The sequence below is a fragment of the Calypte anna genome, chromosome 1, assembly GCF_003957555.1.
Source record: "Calypte anna isolate BGI_N300 chromosome 1, bCalAnn1_v1.p, whole genome shotgun sequence".
Taxonomy (NCBI): Eukaryota; Metazoa; Chordata; class Aves; order Apodiformes; family Trochilidae; genus Calypte; species Calypte anna.
The window spans coordinates 147560814-147573772 of record NC_044244.1 but is presented as its reverse complement, the minus strand read 5'-3'; the positions used below and the strand labels follow the sequence as shown (position 1 = coordinate 147573772).

General features: G+C 42.8%; 1 protein-coding gene across 1 annotated transcript; it reads right to left on the bottom strand.

The window, feature by feature from the left end:
* Positions 1-602: 602 nt before the first annotated feature.
* On the bottom strand, positions 603-1580 carry LOC103525369 (2-oxoglutarate receptor 1). The gene has a single exon (XM_008490323.1). It carries the CDS (start codon positions 1578-1580, stop codon positions 603-605), a length of 978 nt encoding a protein of 325 aa, XP_008488545.1.
* Between the last annotated feature and the right edge of the window lie 11379 nt (positions 1581-12959).

Sequence of the window (12959 nt, the reverse complement as noted above, 5' to 3'; positions counted from 1 at the left end):
AGTAATTAGGTGAATCACACTCTAAAACTGCTTACTTCTCTACACTATAATGGGAAATTTTAAAAGGATGACAAGGTGATTAGCTTATATGTATACACCTACCCTGTCATTGTCCCCAGGGAGCTGAGATGAACACCCTACAGGTCTAAGACAGGTGTAATGAATTATGCTCTGGAGTCTTACCCCTCTCCTGCTTAGGAAATGAGAGCCTACCTTAGACTAGACACTTAACTTCTAAGTTACTAAAATTAAATTATGTTACTCCCACTCTGAATTTATATATGTCACTAATCAGCAACTATTTTTTGCTGGAATTGTTGGCTGTTCTCCAAAGAAATCAGGGATTCAGGAAGCAAATGCAGAGAAATTTCTGAGACGGCTCAGTTTTAATTTTCTTATATTTTATTAAAACTTTTTATTTTAAACTCTAAGTTTTCTTGTTTGGTGATCGATTTGTAAACTCAAAACACAAACCAGATTAACTTTGCCTTGGCATTGGCAGGGTTAACCTGAGTATTCTGGTGGCAGGCATGGTGTGCCATGGCTGATTGAGGGCAGGTTTGGACAATTCCTCCATAACTCTTTGATGGCATCAACCTCTTCTACTTCAAGTTCCTCTTTGTCCAAAACTTGGAGAGGAGTGAGAGGATCGCCTGCTGGAAGTTGTCTCCCATCACTACGTAGAGCAGCAAGTTTCCAAAAGTATTTAATGCTGCTAAAGGCTTAACTATGATAAACATGAAAAGGACCTTGTTCTTCAAGTGACAGCTGACCGGTTGTACACGGAGCTCCAGCCGGAGCCCTCGGAAGATGTGGAAGGGGAGGAAGCACACGTAGAAGACCACCAGGAGGAGGAAGGCGAGCCTGCGAGCTTTTTGCTTGTAACAAGCCCGTGTGTGGAGCCCAGTAGCCAAGTTGTAAATGATTAGTACGTAGCACAGAGTCACTGTCAACAGGGGCAAGAAGAAGACAAAAGTTGTCAGCAGCCAGTTATACCACCGGGTAACAGCGAGGTCCTCGGCAGCAGCCAGGTCCGGACAGATAGTCCTGTTCTGGGTTTGCCTCGTGGCAATCAAGGTGCCCAAGGGGCTGAGGGCTACCAGAGAAATCAGCCAAACAATTAGGCAGGTCACCACTGCCCATCTCCGTTTTTGCATAAAAAGGCATTTAACTGGGTAGACAACTACGAAAAAACGAAAGATGCTGAAGCAGCTCAGGAAGATAATACCACTGTACATGTTGAAGTAGAAGCAAAAGTGAATAAACTTGCACATGAAGCTTCCAAAAATCCAGTTATTTCCATTAGCATAGTAGTGTATAAAGAAAGGGAGCGTGGCTATATAGAGCAAGTCGGTGACAGCCAGGTTCAACATAATAATAGTGCTGCTTTTCCAGGGTCTCATCTTGACAAAGTAAATAAAAATTGTCCCAATGTTCCCTGGGAAGCACACCAGGAAGATCAGGCCATAAAGAACAGAGAGATAGAATTTCACCTCTAAGAAATCTTCATCCTTGCAGCTTGTTGAAGGATCTGCCCAGCCTGGCAGAGCAGTGAAATTGTCGGGGTGTCCAGATGCCATGTTTGTAGAAATCTTCTTAAAGCTTTATGAAAATCAGATATTTAATTTTGATTTGTTGGGACAAATGCATTCAGTTAGATCTTTTGTCACTGGAAATAAATGACACATGTTTGACAAGGCATTGTAGACGGAAAGAACAGGGATTTTCTAACACACCCAGCTCTGACCTGGATAACCCTACTCAAATCTTTCATTTTACTCTTCCTTCTCCTTTGTTTAGTTTTGTTAATGATAAATGTAGTGCTGCTTTATTTAACCTCCTATATTAAAGAAGGCAGTTACTGCTTGTCTGCAAACCTTCAGGAGCACGACACACATTTAGAGAGATGAAAAGAGTTTGGCCTTAGATTGTGCAAAACGGTGAATTAGTCTCAGCCTTTCAGAAAGTCAAATCATACCCATGTCTTATTTTCATTAACCTGAGCTAATTGTTATTTTATGCCTATGAAACCAGAGATGAAAACCAGGAGATGTTAGGTTCAGATGTCAGGACCTGTTGTTACCAGAAGCTGACAGTCACAGCACATCCCTCCATGATCTTATTTTCTTGGAGTCATCAGAGTATAAAACCAGTATAAGTGCATTTTTGTAACAATTGCAACAAGATTAATACTGGCATGAAACTGATTTAAATTATTAAAGAGTGTTTATCAAAGTGCAGAGGGAAGATGGAAAGCACAGATATTGAGTGAAGGCACTGATCTTGTTTCCCATTTAGTGAGAATTGGAGCTAGATAGAATTGTCTCTGAAATAGTTTCTCGTCTGCCTTAGCCAATTTAGATCTCTCCACAGTGAGTTCAAGATGTAACCTTTCTGTGTAGTTTTTTAACCTGAAAGGACAGTAACGAAGGATGAAAATCATCTTATCTAACTTCAGATATCAGAAAGCTAGATGCTTAAATTTGAGCCAGTCCTCCCAAGCCACCCTTATCATCAAGGAAGAGATGTAGGTTCCTCCAGGACATAACTTCTGATATGCGAGATTTCTAAGATAAATTATTTACTCTTTTGACGTACCTGTTTCTTTCCATTGATGACAAAGGCAGCCCAAGATGACTCGTTCATACCTGGATGTCTAACCTTCAGATGTCTCAAGTGAGGCAAGAGATGTGCCACTGTGAGTCTTCAGACTCTCAGATGAGCACCCCTCCTCCAAATTGTAACCTATTCTATCTGAGAAAATACTTTTAAGTGACCTCATAAAGTGCCAGGCAGGGTACTATCAAGCCCCAATTCCTTTCTGTTTTCCCAGAAAAACAGTCTTTGGACTGAATCAGTGTTGCATTAAACATCCATGAGGTACTTATTGCGTTAAGAAAAAAAAAAACAAAACTTAAAAACTGTACCTTATTGCAATCCTGGAAATCCTGTTTATAGAATTAGGTTTTGTGCATGATTCAGTTAGCAGCATTTAGCATGTGACCTGTATAGAAGTTTCTGAACATGACAATTTTCCTTCTACAAAGCCAATCATTAAAGCTGGGACACAGCAGAAATGATTTGATCATAACCAGACAGAAATATGGGTATTGCTTTGTTACTCAAGAGCATGTCAGAGAGAAATGTGAACAGTTTCCCCACGGTTCAGTTACAAAGATAATGATTTTCAACATGAATGTTAGCTCTGGTATAGCAACTTTGCAGTCAAAGATGCATTAGATAAAGGCTGTGAAGCTTGTATTAAACAAATCTGGAATTATGTTCAAGAAAAAACTAGGGATAAACACCTTTTTCTCTCTTTTCTGCTGCTTGGTGATACCACTGTCACCCACACTTATGCCTCTCATTGGTGTACTTCAAATAAAATTAGACAAAACTTTCTTGAATATTTGGCTCATCCCTAGTTTGGTTTCCCTGCACTGTTGATCAGCTCTTCATTGCAACCTTGAAATGAACCTCCAAATTGAAAACTGAGAAATATTTCTTACCTGAAAACTTGCAATTCCACTTCTCCCTTTGATACCACTTTGAGCAAAGAGCACTGCAAATTAAACGTATTTATGTCTTCCTTCCAGTGAAGCAGGTTTTAGGATGACTTTGCAACCATATATATTCACTCCTTGGCAGACTGAGAGTCTGTAAATCAGGAGACTGGTAGGAAACCTCAGTTACTGGCTCAGGTATTAGCTCTTAGACCCAGGTGGCTGTACAAGGTCTCTTTTGTCCTCTGTCATTCACGCCTTCTTCTGCCTTCAGTGCGCAGATCACTCTCTGTTGGCAGCAGTTCTGTGGGTTGTGGTGTACCTGTAGTATTCAAATAGCAGCAGATTCAAAGTGGTGCGTATGTGTGCATGTATGTGTTTGTAAAAGACAATTAAATTTCTTATCCGTTTCCTGTGAAGTGAAACCTGATCACCAGAGTGAACAAGGTGTGTTACCATTTTGAGGTCAGGTGAAAAATGTTACGACACACTGTCTTCATTAAAAACAAATTTCTAACAAAATACAATTTTTATCTCATGTAAGGAATGAAGGATTTGTTCTGCTCAATGTACTTTTCAAGAACTGTGGCATACTTTCTGCTTATTTTTGGTGAGTAAAATATCTACAGTTAGTGTTGACTGGTTGGTACTGGGGTAGCTGAAGCTGCAAATGTGTTTTCTTTTGAACCTTTCCTTCCAGGCTTCATGAAAGGAAATTCAGCTGCAATTTTTCCATGCTTCTTGAATGGAATTGTTAGCGTGGAGACAAACACATAGCCACTCGGGAGAGGTTACATGCGGTGCGTTATTTCGAGGCCCCGGGATCCAGGGGTACGCACCCAAATCTGGTTCCAAAGTCAGTCACAGCACGGCCACAATTTATCCCGGAAAATTTCACAATCTAATTACATATTCAACAGGTTACAGCATTTTCTAATACATATGCATGCGTAGATTGCTTCATCAGTGAATTGTGACACTGGCTCCTTCTGCGCTTGCGTGTCTCTCTCTGGTGGTCGTGGGGATGAAGTAAGTAGTCTTCCACTGATGAAGTAAGAAATCTTTGTGCTGTGTCCTTTTCACCTTCCTTCTCTTGGTTAATGTCCAGCTGGTGTGTGATTACTTCCAAATTGTTTTTACTACCAGCTTCCTTCTATCTCTACTCGACTAACATTGATATGCAGAGTCTCATCCTTATCACGCTACTTAAATGCTGAGTACATAGTTTTCCTACTCCCAACAACGTACCATTCTTTACACAGTAAAACTTTCATATGTTTCCACATTCCTATTTCCTCTACCTCTAATTCTAAAATAATCAATTCTAAAATAATATTCAGAATATATTTCTTTTACTTTCTTTCTATCCCAACAGAATGACCGGCCTCGAATAAAAATCTCATACTTATCATTAGCTCAAGGAACGAGATCAAAAGAGATCATTGTTGAAAAAAATAAAAAGTCCCAGTATCTTGAACTTTGAAACTGTGGGCTTCAATTCCTGAGCTTGCAACGTGGTCCATGCAGAGAGGCCCCAGCTGCCCAATGTGTCTGGCAGCCTTTTGGCCTTAGTACATTTTGTAGGTCCTACTCACAGTTGAGCCTGATGATCCAGTAATAAACAACCAAGCTTTCACAGAATCATAGAATAGGCTGGGTTGGAAGGGACCTCAGAGATCATCGAGTCCAACCCTTGATCAACTACCGCCACAGTCACTAGACTATGGCACTGAGTGCCATATTGAGTCGCTTTTTAAATGTCTCCAGGGACGAAGAGTCCACCACCTCCCCAGGCAGCCCGTTCCAATGTCTGATCACCCTTTCTGTGAAAAAATTCTTTCTAATATCCAATCTGAACTTCCCCCGGCACAATTTAAGACCATGCCCTCTTGTCTTACTGAGAGTTGCCTGGGAAAAGAGACTAACCCCCGCCTGGCTCCATCTTCCTTTCAGGGAGTTGTAGAGAGTGATGAGGTCTCCCCTGAGTCTCCTCTTCTCCAGGCTGAACAGCCCCAGCTCCCTCAGCCTCTCCTCATAGGGTCTGTGTTCGAGTCCCTTCACCAGCTTGGTTGCCCTCCTTTGGACCTGTTCGAGGACCTCAATATCCTTCTTGAACTGAGGGGCCCAGAACTGAACACACTAAATTTCATTTCTGAACATTATGTATGTTAATATAGTTACTGAGTACCACACAGATAAGAATATTTTTAGGAAGACTGTCTTGACTTTCCATGGTAGGCACAAGTTGGGAGAAGACTGTTCTTCTAATCATACTGCAGGGTGAGCCTGGTGACAATCAAGGCTGGGGCAGCAGTAGTGTGTGACAACTAATAGCACATGATCTGTTACCATTAGGGGAAGGTCATCAGCTCTCTTCTCATCTAACCAAGCTTTTCTCTAGGTCAATGCCCAGAGCACTTTAAAAAATTTTCCAAAGTTTCTCCATAATTGTAAAACCCACTGTCATGTACCAACTCAGGCATCAGCAAGTATTTAAATAGCTATTACCTTGTTCCTAGACACTGCATGTGTCATTAGAAACGATTTGTATCAGGCTGTAGTGTTATAAGCACAGAGGGAGCTAATTATAGTTAGGGATCATTTAATGCATCCACTACTTAATCCATTATATCCCTGAGCAATAGAAAACCTGTGCAGCACTGGCTGGTATTTATCCTTTCTTGGCTGTGGCAGTGCCTTAAGTGAAGCAGAAATGGGCTTTCCTGGAAACATGGTCCAGAGCTGCTCATGATTCAGAACAGTGGGATATCAAGCAGAATCTGGGGTCATCTCCGAGGATTTGACTGGGCAGGAAAAGAAAATAAAATACTGATTTTCAGGCCAGTTTCAAGAGAGGGTGACTAATAGAAGGTCATTCATGCAGAGCTGCTCTGTATGGACATTAAGCTTTGCTTCTAAGTTTACCCAAATCTCGTCTCATCATCAGCTGTAGAGACCATGCAACTCCTACCTGCCCCTGGCCTCCTTGCGCCCATCAGTGGGGTTTGAGCACCTCCTCATTGCACATGGACCTTTGGAGATACTGGTTTTGACTGCAGCCATGATACTGGCCTGGGTGCTCATGTCAGGCACTTGGAAAATTATAGATAAAGTAACACAGGCCACTTGCAAATATCTGATATAAACCACTTGCCTAGCACTGTGCAGGATCTCCATGAGCACAGGCTGATGCTGCAATATGACTCTCAGCTTTTCAACTTTTGGACCTTTCCTCTTTACCAGCAGTTTCTCTACCTTACATCCATGCCCCTTTTAAGTCTGACCATAAGTAGATCAATCTGAGCCTCACAGAAAACATGGCCCTTTTTGTGCTTTAAGGCTATCCTCACCCTGCGCTCCCCTTCAACCTTTAGAGGGAAAACAAAATACTCTGTAGTTCCAAAGTCACCTTAAGTGGCCCTAATTGCAGGCTGCTGTCAAAAGAGTTGGCAGCACCACCTCCCTTCTCTCCTCCACATGTTCAACAACCCTGGTGCTTGTGGCTGAAAACGTTTCACATGACTGAAAACAAGTTTTCTTCTTAGGCTATTTTTCTGGCACTTTGGTGAGGGGCTGTGGCTCCTGGGCTACCTTAGGGTTTATGGGAAGCACTGACAGAGAGTGACCAGGGGCAAGCAGAGGTGGACAGGCTGGCAATGAGGTTGCACAGTGGGTTCCTGCTGTGGGGTGATGCTTCTCTCACCATTACCAGTAACCAGACACCTCTCCAGCAGTGCTCCCTCCAGAGAGAGCTCTCACCTTTTGTTTTGGCATTTGTCAGATGGGCTGTTGTTTTCCCTGATTTGATGGGTATTAATAAGAATTGCAACAACTAGCAATCCAGATGCAAACAGCTAGCTATTTGCACCTTTCCTGAATCAAATATAAAATCCTACCAAGTTCATGTATTTACATAAAAGTTGCTCTATTCAGGGTATAAAAAGGAAATTGCAATGATTTGGGGGCAGCGTAATCATTGAAATACCTCCTTTTAAATCTTTATACTACAGGCTGGGTCAGCTATCACAGCCTGCATGATGTAAATAGGAGCATCTTTCTCATCTTGCATTTTTCTGCTCTGTGATGGCAGGGTGGACAGGATACACAAGGTGACAGATGAGTTTGCACACCTGGAGCACACAATCTGTCTAAAATACAGAAGTGGAGAATGAAGTTGGATGCTTTTCTTTTGCTTTGTTCTGTTAAATCACATCTGGTTGGTTGCAGGCAATGTCTTTTTCCCCCTGCATGGGTTGGCCAGCAGCTTTTGTGGGCATTGGGGTGGAAGAGATTGTAGCAGGGCTTTTTGTGGTGTTTTAGCATCTTGCGCTGAATTTGACTAATTAGGACTTCCCTGCGTGAGGGTCTACAAGTTGCTTCTTCAATGCAGGGGCTGTTCTTGTCTCATAAAACCTGATCTAAAAATCCATGAACATGAGCCAAAGTCTCCTTACAGCATCAGACCTTCTGCCATGACAGGGCTGGGTGTCAAGCAGTAGAAATAGCAAGGATAGCTGTTACTAATAACCATGTAGGAAAATAAGCAGTTTGTTGGGCTAGAGCTAGGGCTTCAAGTGTTAAGAGCTTTCATTATATGTTTTACTTTTGGTTCAGCAAACATATAATCTTTTCATGGGCTATTTCCCTTAACAGGCATACATTTGTTTGTGATTGAATACCTAATTACAGTTGCTATCAGACCACCATCATGAGATGCTCAGTTCTCTCGAGAATGATACCGTGGGTCTTCATCACGAGGGGAAATCAGCTCTGGCTCTCCTTTTGTATTTCTCCCCTGAGACAGACTGGTAAGAGCAGCAATTTTTTTAATCCCTGAATGCATGGTAACTCTAAATTAATCACAGTTAAATGCAGCCATTAAATGATGTAGGTAATTGAGACTGTTAATGAAAAGTCCTGGAAAGGAATATTTTTACTTTAAGAAAACTGTATATATAATCTAGAATATAAGCAGTGCTGCTGTCGCATCAGCTGAGCAGAAGTAGTTCAATATAGCTCCCAAAATAGTCTGTATGTATCTGAGGTACTATTTTGTGGTTAATATTAGTCCCTGAAGTGAACTGGTTCTCATTGACTACAGGGCATAGAAGATAAAATTTACTGCAGCCCTTAGAGAAGCACTGAATTTTCAGAAGGTGAGTTGCCCCATGGGGAGCTGGGAGAAGGAAGACAATGGGACAATTTGCCTGCTCAGAGCCACTATGTGCTCAGGTACCTTGGTACATCATCAGCAAGACCATAAGCTGATGAATAAAAAATGCTGCAGGAACACCCATCTATGAAGTGGCTTTAAACACAGCAGTTTGCACCACCTAAATTTTTCCCAGCAGACACTAAAAACCAAACTGAACTCATCGGAGATGTGACAACAGTTGTAATTGTTTCAGGTAATGGGGCATTTCCTGAATAGAACCCAGCTTAGTAGGTCTGAAAAAAGAAAGGATCAGTTTGATGCCTTGTTATTACAGGGTTGGGTTTTCTCCAAATTCTGAGATGAAACAGCCTCAAAACTCTTGTAAGATGAGATGTACACCCTTGGCTTCCAGTAATGCCTCAGTACAGGATCCCATAAAGGGTGCTGTTAATGTGGCCTCCAGCATCCAAGCAAGATTTTAAGCACTGAAGATGCATTCTGTTGTGGTGCCATTGCTCTTGTAATTTGTTTGCAGGGAGCTATGGTATGTGAAGGAAAGTCTGCCCTTTGCCTTAGGCCACTCTAATAAAGCTTTGTCTTAAGGAAGCCATTTCATAGAATCATAGAATTGGCTGGGTTGGAAGGTACATCAGAGATCATCGAGTCCAACCCTTGAACCACCGTTGTGGTTGCTAGACTATGGCACTGAGTGCCACATCCAGTCTCTTTTTAAATATCTCCAGAGATGGAGAATCCACTACTTCCCTGGGCAGCCCATTCCAATGTCTGATCACCCTCTCCGTAAAGAAATTCTTTCTAATATCCAACCTAAACCTCCCCTGGCACAGCTTAAGACCATGCCCTCTTGTCTTGTTGAAAGTCGTCTGGCAAAAGAAACCAACCTCCCCCTGGCTACCCCCTCCTTTCAGGGAGTTGTAGAGAGTGATGAGGTCTCCCCTGAGCCTCCTCTTCTCCAGGCTGAACACTCCCAGCTCCCTCAGCCTCTCCTCATAGGATCTGTGCTTGAGTCCCTTCACCAGCCTGGTTGCCCTCCTTTGGACTCGTTCCAGGACCTCAATCTCCTTCCTGAACTGAGGGGCCCAGAACTGGACACAGGACTCAAGCTGTGGCCTCACCAGCGCTGAGTACAGGGGCAGAATCACCTCCTTGGACCTGCTGGCCACGCTGTTCCTGATACAGGCCAGGATGCCATTGGCCTTCTTGACTACCTGGGCACACTGCTGGCTCATGTTCAGATTCCTGTCAATCCAGACTCCCAGGTCCCTTTCTGCCTGGCTGCTCTCAGTCACTCTGTCCCCAGCCTGTAGCGCTGCATGGGGTTGTTGTGGCCAAAGTGCGGGACCCAGCATTTGTATCTTCACAGCTCTCTACACACGAATTTAATATACAAAGCCAAAGATGAGCCTTTCTATTAAACAGACACCCTTTCCCACAACTAACATGAGCCCTTAGCTAATGCCTGGCTCTTGGTCTGCCAAGGCCCCTGGGTCACTTTGTTACTGCCCTTATTTCCCTCTGGGCCCAGCTCCCACTCGATGAAATTCCCCCCATGCTTTGGAATGGAGTCTTTCCCTGTGGGACTGATGCCAAGAAGAGCACAAGGAGAGGGAAAGGAGCTCAGCCACGTATGATGCACTTCATATTTTTAAAGCATCCTTTGCCTCCCAAGCTTATAATTTTTAATTCTTTTCTTCACATGATCACTAAAGTCATAAACTGGCAAAGTAGTTGTTTGCATTACTAGAGCTTGTTTCTGATAAGCTAAGGTAATTATCAAGTCAAATTTTACTACCATAAATCAACAAACAGAATTAATTATTAGTCAAAGTGAAATTATGAGGTTGCTTGACCAGAGTGACAGAATTGACAGAACTAGAAAACCATGAGGAAATACCCTGTCAATTGTCACTTGACTGCAGAGTCAAAAGTTTTGCATTTTTCAAAGCTATCTCCCTTGCTTTCAGGCAGAGAGCTGTGCAAGCAGGGAAGATGTTCAGGGTCCTTGTCTTAAACCCTTCCTATTCCATTGCTCCTGGTAGAAAAAACCTCTCTGCAGCTCCCTCCATTCCTAAGCTTGCCCAGGCTTCTCTGCCAGCCTCTCCCTGAGAGTCATGCATCTTCTCTGAACTTGGAAGGGTCTTGGGCTCTTTAAAGGATGCTAAGTAGTATTACCCTCAGGTAATAAATGGCTCTCCAACTATTCAGATCAGATGGCTACATATTGTTGAAATAGCCTTCAATTAGATAATGCACACAAACTGAGTCTGCGGAATTCACTCTTCCTTTCTTTCTTTCTTTATTTTTTTTTAAATCTAATATAATATTTTTCCTCTGGCCATTTTATACTCTTCTAAATCAAGTATGTGAAAGAGGTGCTATCCTCCATGGAAGTGTTCACTTGCTTTGCCTTTCTATGCTACCTTTCACCAGGACCGCTCAGGGCAGGGCTTTGGTCAGATCTTCTTCCTCTGAGCTTTGCAGGACTTGAACCAACACAGCATCAGACTTACCCAACACACTCAGGTCAACTGGGGGCCTCTGCTGTAAGCTGATGGATCATTTTTCTCCATCAGGGTACCAGTTGCAGCTAAAACAGCAGCACCTTGTTAAATGTGAGTGTTGTCCCATCATTTTGAAGACAGAGCGATGGATTGGCTGTGTTGGTTTACGTAGTCTAAATGCAAAAATTTGCCACTACCTGAAGTGGAACTGGTTCCTGCTAGAGCAGGACCTCCAGAGGAAAATACCTAGTAAAGCAAGAGGTGAAAGTGTGTGTTTTTTACTCTACCCAAGCATGGAGCTAATAGAAAGGACTTAACCTAGCTGTCTTCACAAGCAAATGTTTTGTAAAGCCACTGGTACAGAAACAGGATGCAGTGTATTTTTGCCATTGCTCTGAGAGCTGGCACTGCCTGTTCTAAATACTGTGTACAGTTATCTATTAAAGTTTGCAGTAGTAGGAAAATAGGGAGGAAATGGCATCACAACAGGACACAAGATTGCACTTCTCAAGAAAAGACAATTAGAAGCAGCTCTGTGGGGTTGACCCAGGCTTTTTGTTTTTTAAAAGAGAACTGTATAATAGTGGGTGATAAAATTAAATAATTCAATGTGTTAAAGGTTATAAAAAATAGGATGCCCTGTGTTTTCAGGCTGTTTGGGTTCAGGCTAGCCACTACTCTGCAGTTTGTCAACATACAAATGCCCTGCTGCTCATTGGTGTGACTGATGGCCTGCTGGAATCTGAGAAGGGAGTTGCTAACCAGTCTTTTGCATTAGATTTTGCACATTATGTTCTGAAGAGGTGTAAACTGGTGCATTGCCATTGGCTTAGAAGCCAAGTTAATCCACCCCAGCAGAGTATCTAATCCTTCAGCTTTTGTGGCTCAGTCACTGCAAGGAGCCAAGTACAGAAGACATCTCCCCTCTCTGAGGGATTATCTTGGTGCGTGCAGAGAGATACTTGTCTCTCCTTGAATCCTCTGTCCTGATTCAAAGGGCTTTTGCCCATGGCATTGCAGGAAGTGGGGTAAAAAAAAATCCTTCTCAGAACATGCAGTCCATCTGCTGCCCGCAGCAGGATTATTTCATTGGCAGTCCTAGCAGATGCTTTTCCAACCTCTTCTAAAAGCTTCTCTCAACCAAACTGCTCAAAAGCACAAGTATTACAAGGAGCAGCTCAGCAAACTGCAGCTATGTAGCCCAGAGAAAAGGAGGCTGAGGGGAGAACTTATCCCTCTCTATATGGAGGGAAGTTGTAGGAAGGTGAGGTTGGTCTCTTCTCCCACATAGCAAGTGATAGGACAAAAAGAATTGGCCTCAAGTTGTGCCAGAGGAGGTTTAGATTGAATATTAGGAAAAATTACCTCACCAAAAGGGTTCTCAGGCGCTGGAACAGGCTGTGCAGGGATGCAGTGGAGTCACCATCCCTGGAGATACTTAAAAGATGTGTAGATGCAGTGCTTGAAGACATGGTTTAGTAGTGGACTTGGCTGTGCTGGCTTTACAGTCAGACATAATGATCTTAAAGGTCTTTCCAAACAAAATTATTCTGTGATTCTATTCCCCCGCACACAGGATGTGTTGCCTCTTGTTTGACACCTTCATGCCCTAGTCTCTTTCTGCTTTCCATTCTGCTTTCTGGCTACAGTTCACATGTGTGAAGGTCACTATAATCTTTCCTCCGGTGCTGCTTCTCTGAGACTAAAAAACTCCTGGTCCCACATGGTTATTTTTTATTTTGGGGGTTAGTTTTTTGGGTTTTTTTGAACATCTATTCT

Coding starts and splice junctions, on each gene's coding strand:
- LOC103525369 (XM_008490323.1), bottom strand. CDS start 1,580: ATGGCATCTGGACACCCCGACAATTTCACTGCTCTGCCAGGCTGGGCA.